This window comes from Octopus bimaculoides, chromosome 14 (genome assembly GCF_046866305.1).
Source record: "Octopus bimaculoides isolate indiv1 chromosome 14, ASM4686630v1, whole genome shotgun sequence".
Lineage (NCBI taxonomy): Eukaryota > Metazoa > Mollusca > Cephalopoda > Octopoda > Octopodidae > Octopus > Octopus bimaculoides.
The window spans coordinates 20,761,309-20,770,920 of NC_142941.1; the positions used below are offsets into that span (position 1 = coordinate 20,761,309).

General features: G+C 40.6%; 1 protein-coding gene across 1 annotated transcript; it reads left to right on the plus strand.

Annotated features, from left to right (window-relative positions):
* The first annotated feature begins 2,748 nt into the window (after window positions 1–2,748).
* LOC149132638 (histone-lysine N-methyltransferase SETMAR-like) lies at window positions 2,749–9,138 on the plus strand. Its single transcript, XM_089363328.1, has 2 exons — window positions 2,749–2,941; window positions 8,068–9,138. The coding sequence occupies exon 2, from the start codon at window positions 8,077–8,079 to the stop codon at window positions 8,515–8,517; it is 441 nt and encodes a 146-aa protein (XP_089219454.1). The 5' UTR covers window positions 2,749–2,941; window positions 8,068–8,076; the 3' UTR covers window positions 8,518–9,138.
* The last annotated feature ends 474 nt before the right edge of the window (window positions 9,139–9,612 follow it).

The window sequence follows — 9,612 nt, forward strand, 5'->3', positions numbered from 1 at the left end:
TTTGCACAGCTTCTAACACTGGAGATATACTATAGTTTCAGCTGTTCACTACCAGTGAACTGAGGTAACACCTCTTATTTTTCGATCACCTTCCGGAGTATTCAAGCGGTTCCAAGCAGTGCTGTTTTCTGCAAGTATTCCACCTTATTCCAGCTCCTATTTGTTCCATGTACTTCTCGAGATTTTTGTTCAGTTCCAAGGGCTCCAACACATATTGGTACTACTGCTACCTTTTTCATCGACCACATCTGCTTAACTTCCCAAGCTAACCTGTCATATCTCTCAACTTTTCTTTCTTCCTTATTGCATACTTTGTTGTCAGTTGGGCATGTTATATCTATCATCCAGCATAGTTTGCTTTCTTTCTTAATTAAGACTATATCTGGCTTCCTATTCTCTATCTCATGGTCGCACTGAATCATAAAATCTCATAGGGTCTTTGCATTTCTATTTTCGACGATGCCTTCAGGTTTGTGGTCGTACCAATTTTTTGCTCTGTCAAGTCCAAACTTGTTGCAGCGTGTCCAATGGACAAGCCTGGCTATATTGTCGTGGCGTCTCATATTCTTTCTGAGCTAGTGGCGTACATTGGCTGGTAATATGCCATACGGTTTCACCGTCTTGTCCACAGATTCTGTACCTATCACTTTCTGCTGTGTGGTCCATTCTGTATTTTATGTAGTTTGTTCTTAGTGCTTGCTCTTAGGCAGCACGGATTAGAGCCTCCGTTTCCTGCTTTAAATCATTTTTAGTCTTCCACAGCCATCAGCTATCAGTGTTAGTAGTATCAAGCACAGTACAAAGATCAGTGGGGACAGGCAGTCCCCTTGGAAGATGCCCCTCCTAATTTCTACTGTCCCTAAACTTCTTCCGTATGCTTTCAGATCCGTCCTCCAATTCGCCATACTTTTTCCAAGTAATCGCTCAACATTCGATGCAATACCAAATAGGTTTACACACTCCAGAATCCAAGAATGTGAGATCATATCGTACGCCTTACGATAGTCGATCCATGACATGGCTAAGTTACTTTTCCTCCTCTTGCAGTCTCTAAGTACAGTTTTGTCTATCAGGGGTTGATCCTTGGTACCTCTGCACTTACGCTTGCAACCCTTCTGCTCATGTAGCAGGGCTCTATTTTTTCCAGATGTTCGTACATTGACTGCGAGTATTCCAGTCAATAACTTCCACATAAGTGGCAAACTGGATATCGGCCTGTAATTGTCTACCGTATTGCCTTTTTCGATGTTTTTCAGGCACAGCACTGTCCTACCCACTATCAACCACTCTGGTGTTACTTGGTCGGCATTTAACAAGGTGTTGAGTTGTGCAGCTATTCGTGCATGACATTCACCAAATCTTTTGATGCAGTAACTTTGAACTCTATCTGGTCCCGGGGCCTTCCAGTTGCTCATTTGTTTGCTGATTTCCTTCACTTTCCTAACTGAAATGACTAGTCCTGCTTGTCTTGGACAGACTACTGTTTGTTTCAGTTCTTGCAACCATTTAGCATCCTTCTTGTGCTCCTTGTCTTTGCTCCAGATGTCACTCCAAAACTTTTGACTTTCAATGTTATCTGGTATCAACTTTTCATCTGTACACTCTCCATTTATTTCTTTATAGAATCTCTTCTGATCTACTCTGAATAACCTATTCTGCTGGTAACTCTTCATTCTTTGGTCGTATCTTACCATCTTTGCTTTCTTTGCAACGAGGCGCTGTTTCAGTTCCTCCACTACTACTTTCAGGCTCTTTCTTTCAATATTATTCTTCCTTTTCAACGCCCTGTATTTTTGCTCGCTTTTAAGCTCCCCTTTCTCTTTTCGTTCTAACACAGAGATTTCCTTCGAGAGCATGTTTAATCCTGCCTGGATTCTTCTTTTACACCATGGATCTTTTCTTTTGTCACTCCCATTATGTTTCTTTTTTTTTTTACATTAACACCCACGTTTTCTGCTACAACAATACTTTCTGCCTTGATTAAACTATTTGTTTCTATGATGTTGTTTGTTCTGATGTATTTCAGAATTTCATTGACATTTTTCGTTTCTTGGTTCAATTTCCATCGATCAACCTTTTTAAGGTTGCAAATAATGTCGCTATCGTTCTCCTGTAGTCTTACCTTTATTCTGTCGTAGATTGACTTTTGTTCATCTGTCATGTCACCATTAGTTTTATTGTCTTCTTCTATATCATCTGTATGTCTCTCATAAAATGTTCCTTTCCAGTGCTATGGGATTACTCTTATTAGTAAGAACTGTATTTTCATTGTTATCTCTGCTGCTATTTTCCAATACTCGTCTTTTGATAGCTTCGAGCTCTACTTCTGTGAACCAACAATTTTTCCTTATTGCTCTAGCTTGATTACATTGTCTCTGTTCCATTTGTTGAAAACAATCCCTTTTCTCTCCAATGATCATACATACGTTGTCGGTAACCCCTAATTTGAGCACCATTTTCATCTACCGGGTTGCTCAGGTAGTAACACTCCATGACCACAGCATCAATTTGCTTTCTCCATCTACGCCATGTGTGGTGGTCCCTTTTTGGATATCGACAGGCTGGAGCCGGACCAGAATCTCTGAGCCTACCGAGTGCAACTCTGTCACCATCATTGGCTTCAGTATCATAACCACCATTATTCACAATATTTTGTTTTTTCATTGTCACTCACATGAGGTAACGATTATCAGGTTGCGCAATTACCAGTGTTTTTATTGTAACATCATCACCATTATTATTATTATTATTATTATTATTATTATTATTATTATTATTATTATTATTATTATTATTATTATTATTATCTCTTTATCACAGGTTTTGTTAGAGCTCCTGGAGTCTTGCATGCGTAGCGGGATTGCTACCTGCAGCCTACGGTACCATGCTATTCATTCTTTTCAACTAATACTTTCCTGATTATTCTGGCCGTTCCAAGGAGGTAAACCTTTTGTAACAGTTCTACTAAGCACTCTATTCCAATTTCCTTTATATTCCCCTTGATGTATTCTGATACTGTTTCCAAGGACCCAACAATAATTGGCACTATCTTCACCTTCTTCATTTTCCATAGCCGGGTTTTTTCGTACTTAAGAGGGTTGTATTTATCTATTTTTTCGTCTTCCTTCTTGACTATTCGTGGGTCAAAGGGGAATACCAAATCAACTATATAGTATTTGTGGCGCCTCTTGTCCACCACCACTAGGCCCGGTCTGTTATGCTCTAGCACCTGACCTATTTGTATTGGGGAATCCCAGAGGATTTTGCTAGTCTCCGACTCCGCCACTTTCTGCGGTTTGTGCTCATACCACGTCTTACTTCTGTCTAACCCCCACTTTTCGCACAGTTTCCAGTGTAGCACTTTTGCTCACTGATCGTGTTGCCACAACCTGTAGTGGTTCGGAACAAGTCTAGGGCGTTCGTTCGTGATATGGGCAATGGTTACAACCACTCTGTTACAGATGCGGCACAGCTGAGACACTTGTTCATTCCTAAGATTGACCTTCCAGTTCGTAGTCGAAGCTTGGTCTTGCGCTGCCAGTATAGTACTCTCAGTCTCTTTTTTACGGTTCCTTTCATCAGCTAATCCCACCTATTTTTCCAGCAACTTCTGTTGTGGCTGCATGGAATTGATTGTGTAGTACTCTCTTGCGTAATTCTTCTTGTCCTTTTTGCATTTCTTCCTTTGTTTTTTTTTCTTTCTTCTCTGCTTTCAATACTCCCTCTTTCTTAACTGTCACTAGCAAGATTTCCTTACTTTGGGCTAGGTATCTCATTAAGCTCTCGAGTTCGATACGCACGCAGTCTTCAACACTTGTCTTCCACACGGAGCCCATCATTCACGTGCCCATCAGTATCTGCACGTGGATGCTTGGTTCCGTGCATCGATAGAAGCTTTCTTGACCATCTCCTTTAGCTCTTCCTCTGTCCACTTCAGGATTCCAATGCCATACCGAACTGCTGCGACTGCGCGCGAGTTTATTGTCGAAATTATATTTCTGGCATTTAGCTTTGAAGCCAATATATTTTCCACTCGCCGCAGGTGCTCTCTTTTTGTCTTTTCCTTCATGTCATTGTGTTTGATTTCATCTGCCTCAAGTATTCCCAGGTATTTATAGCTGAATTGAGGTTAAATTGTCTTCATCATTTCAGCACTTGGCAACCTTATGCCTTCTGTTCTGTAAAGCTTTCCTCGTCTCATCAGCATCGTAGCACATTTTGAGAGTCCAAACTCCATCTTAATATCATTGGGGAAAATTCTCAGACTCGACTGTGCTGTCTAGTTCTACTTCAGTTTTGTGAATAGCTTCTGATCGTCCATGAATAACAAGTGGTTCGGTTTTCCCTTACCTCTTCCCAGATCATACTCCAACTTTGTTTTCTGTAGTATTTCACTCAAGAGTATTATTCTCAGCACGAAGATCAGTGGGGACATACCATCTCTCCCTGAAAGATACTTCTCCTGATTTTCACCTCCTCTAATACTTGATTCCCTGCTGTCAATTCTGTTCTCCAGCATTTCAAGCTATTCCATATAACTCTTCTCATATTTTCTGCTTCTCCACACATTTTCATTGTTTTTATTATCCAGGAGTGTGGTATCGTATCGTATACTTTACGATACTCAACCCAAGTCATGCTCAGGTTTTTGTGTTTTCTCATGCAGTTCCTGATAATTAGATTATCATTTAAGAGCTGATCCTTCGTTCCCCGGCTCCTCTTTTGGCAGTATTTTTGTTCAATGGGTAGCAGCCTACTGTTTTCCAGGTATCTATACAGTTCACCGACCAATGCACCTGGCATTAGTTTCCACATTAGCGGAAGGCACGTTATTGGTCTAAAGTTGGATGCAACATTTCCTTTTTCAGGATCCTTGGCACACAACAATGTCTTCCCCTTTGCCATCCAGCTGGGCACTGCGCCGTTCTGCAAGCACTCATCTAGCTGTTGAGCTATCCTTTCGTAGAGTCTTCTCACCTTCTTCACCCAATAATCTTGGACCCCGTCCGGTCCTGGGCTCTTCCAATTTGGGAATTTTTTTAACTGCTTTCTGTAGTCATCTTTGTCTTTTTGGCCTTCTATATCTGTTAACTTATCTTGGATTTCAGGCTGCCACTCCGCTTCATTATTCTCAACAGGTTGGTCCCAGTTACCTCTCTAGAATGCCCTGCTTTCCTCTGTATCCGGTAGCACACAGCAGATTCAAATTCTCGTACACGAAATTGCAGACACTTCAAGACATAATAATACCAACATCTTTAGCGACATCACAAACTACGAAGCTGAATTCCCTCCAATTCAGTGAAATACACCAACTCAAAAGACAGCTCATAGCAGCAGTATCAAGACCACAGACAACTCAGCCACCATCATCACTAGTGACAATCTCCCGACCATACCATCTCCACTGCCGCCACCACTACAACGAATAACATCGCAATAAATGACATCATGAACCAGACTACTTCTTTCGCAGAAACAGCAGCAAGAAGCAAAGAATATTTTTGTATGAATCTGCTTTAGAAAGACATGTATCTAGCTGAGGCAGCTAAGTTAATAAGACTGGAAATGGCGCAAGCCAATATTGCCAGAAACAAAAGGATAATTGTGTTATACGGTTGCGTCTCCGTAAACACGAAGCGGCCAAAGACGTGGAAAGAGCACTGAAAGAAATAATGCCCGACATTCTTCATATTTCGAGGGCTGAACAGTTTGCGGGTATTTCAGTGCTCTTTAAATCTGAAGCTCTGGCGGCCAAACACTCCGTGGTTCCCTGTCGGAGTGAAAAATATGTGCTTCATCCATCCTATTTAGGAAGTAATATGGTACGCATAAAGATAGCTGAGATACTACCAGAGGTAAACTTGTGGTGGATTCTCATAGCGATCGTTTTGGAAGGGAGCAACAGCCTCCTGGAGGTCAAAAGGTCACGACATGAAAATTGGTCTGGGACCAGTGTGGAGGTACTCCTCCACATTCAACCAGAAGCTATTCACAAAAGCTATTCCGTCATCTAATACCATCTGACCGTCGTCTCTTGCCCTGCTTCATGGCTGACCAAGCTGGAGCACTTGCAATTCCACTTTCTATGGAGAGGACGTGTCCCACTCGTCAGACGGTCTATCTGCTGTCAGCAGCCACTGAGTGAAGGACTGGACATACCATGGCTAATGATACACAGACACGTGCTGAGGCTAAAACATCTCCAGCACTTTCTTAACGGTGAACAGGTGTGGTCACCATTTGTCAAACAGGATTTTCCGCAGCTCGTCTCATTGACAGAGCTACAGTACTGGATCAAGCTTAGGCCAAGAAAGGGCGCTTGGCACCTGGAGTGCCGGCAAGCGCTCATGACCTTCTGCCAGTCGGGCAACGCGGTCGGTGGAAGTTCCATTATGGAGTTCTATAGGGAATTAGTGGCGGGCAAGAGCGACGATGTCCTCGGGGAAACTCTGGGTGTCGTGAAGGATCAATTAACTGGTCTTTTCCGGAGGACTTTTGAGTCGTGGCCTATGGATAACTTCCAGAAATCACTATCCTAGCAGTGCTACCGGGAAGCTCTGTCGGTTCGAGACAGGCTCTACCAACACGGAAGTAAATCGGAGGAGTTGAGGAGAGAAGCGCCTACGGAGATGCATCTAACGATCGGGATAACCAGAATGTGTGGGGTTCCTCGGTTGTCCTTGTGATGAACTTCCCCCTTTTGGGGAATTTTATTGTTTAATTGTATTGTTACTTGTCATTGTTATTTTATTGTTTACTCGATTTTTGTGTTAAACTCCACGTGTCTCCAGTTTTGTGTTATCTCTATTTGTTTTGTGTTCGGCCCTTGTGGCCAACGAATAAACGATTATTGTTGTTGTTAAGGTGGTGAGCTGGCAGAAGGGCTAGCACGCCGGCAAAATACTTAGCTGCATTTGTCCGTCTTCACGTTCTGGGTTTAAATTCCGTCAAAGTCAACTTTGCCCTTCATCCTTTCAGGGTAGATAAAATAAGTAGTAGCTTATCACTGAAGTCGATGTAATCGATGAACTCCCTCCCCTGAAATTGCTGGCCTTGCGCCAAAATTTGAAACCATTATTTTACCTGTGTTTATTTTGATTATTAAGATTGAAACAAATCGCCCTTTTTGTAAAAAGAATTTGGACCTGGGTTTGCACACTCTAAGCAAATTTCGTTCCTGCACTTATGAAGAAAGTGTGTCTTTTGAAGTACAGTGTGGCTTTTTCTACAGTGAATGAGCTCTTTTTTGTTTGTTTTGTTTTATTTTGTTTCGTGTAGAAGCATGTCGTTTTCTTTTCTGCTTATTAAATCACAACATGTAGTTAAGATTGGAGTGCTGTCCGACTACTTATTCTATTGATGACTTTTTGAATCTTAGAGTCATCTACAAAAATGTTTATTTGATTGGTTTTGATGACTTTTGCGATATCCATTATAAATAATACAAAGAAGTTGGCCCAACACGTTGGGCCCGACACAATCGGCCTCGGGAGACACTACTAATGGCTTTTGCTGAGCTTGAGTAGAATCTGTTAATCATATGGTAGGATCTGTCAACCAGGTAATGCTTAATCCACTACAATAGTTATCTATGGACTCCAATTTTGATAAATTTTTCATAGAACGTGCGTGTGTGTGTGTGTGTGTGTGTGTGTGTGTGTGTGTGTGTGTGTGTGTGTGTGTGTGTGTGTGTGTGTAATAGCTTGGATATAAGCAAATTCTAAGCGATCACCTCATCAGCACTTCATGCAGGAACCTAGTTAGCATAGTGTTTACGTCCCGGCAACTTAGTGGCTCGGCAAAAAGAAGTACTTGGGTTGATTCGTTCGTCTAAAGTTCTTCAAGGCGATACCCTAACATAGCCACAGTCTAATGACTGAAACAAGTAAGATAAAATATACATGATACACTATATGTATATTGAGTTGGCAACTAAGTTCCCACCGTTTTTTTAAATTTTGGAATTTATTTTTTTCGAGAATTCTATTTTTGAATCATTTTGGAATCTATTTTGTTTTTTTGTTTTTTTCTAGTTAATTTTGGTTAATTTTTGTTTATTTTCAGATCATTAAAATGGAATGTCAAGTTAAGAAAAACGAGCATTTTCGACACCTCCTTTTTGCTTTTAATCAAGGTTCTAAGGCCGCAAAAGCTGCTCGCGACATTTGTGCTGTGTATGGAGTGGGTGCCATAGCTAAAAGAACCGCTCGTGGAAATTTTGACCTCAAAGACGCACCAAGTTCTGGCCGTCCAGTTGAGTTCGATGAAGAACGATTAAACCAACTTTTGCACGAAAATTCTCGTCAAACGACAAGGGAACTGGCAGAGAAAATGGAATGCTCCCACACTGCTATAGAGAAGCATCTTCACTCGATGGGAAAGGTTCAGAAGTATGGAGCATGGGTTCTGCATGCTTTAAGTGACAACAACAAAAATCAACGTGCCACAATCTCCGCTGGTTTGCTTGCTCGTCACCGCTCAACTCATGGACACAAGCAACGATTTCTTTACTGAATCGTTACTGGCGACGAAAATGGTGCCTGTACATCAATATGAAGCACCGTAAGGAATGGCTTAGCCCCAGTAAACAAGCGACACCGCGCGTGAAACAAGATCTTCATCCGCGTAAACGATGTTGTGCGTATGGTGGGACTGGGAAGGGATTATCCATTACGAAACGGTCAACGCCGAACTCTATGTTCAACAGATGGAACCACTCAACACGGCTATTCAAGAGAAAAGACCTAATCGGCAGCATGGAATTCTTCTGCTGCACAACAACGCCCGCCCTCATATCGCCAATATGACCAAGGAAGCCATTCAAACGCATGGCTTAGAAGTGCTGCCACACCCGCCGTACTCTCTGATTTGGCACCAACGGATTTCCACCTCTTTCGATCTCTTTCAAATGCTATGCGCGGAGTTTATTTCAATACTGATGCAGAATTGAGAGTTTGGTTGGATCAATTTTTCGAGTCGAAATCGGGTGATTTCTACCAATGAGGTATTGAAAATTTTGTTGAAGGTTGGGAAGAAGTTGTAAACAACAACGGTGAATACATTATTGATTAATCAATTGTTATTTTTTATTAAACATTTTTTAAAATTTTAATTTTAAAAAATGGGAGGAACTTAGTTGCCAACCCCATATATATATATATATATATATATATATATATATATATATATATATATATAATATATTTTATTATATTATATTATATTATATCATAAAGCGAAAATGGAGAATTTTAACTGATAAAATTCAATTTATTTGCATATTGTCAAAATTCTTTGTTACCTACAATTGTTTCCTTATTCAACTCATTCAATTATAAATTAATAAATTACAAATTAAAATTTGCTTTTAATTTTTTATTTTATTAATTTGTAATTGAATGGGTTGGATATGGAAACAATAGTAGGTAACAGAGACTTCTGACAATATGCCAATAAATTGAATTTTATCAGTTAAAATTCTCCATTTTCGCCTTATGATATATTATATTGAAATATACCTATACATATCGAACTGTAATAATCTGATAGCTCTGCGTCGGCAAGAATTGAAAAAATATGGAAAAAAGTGAAAGGGGTACAGTGAACTTG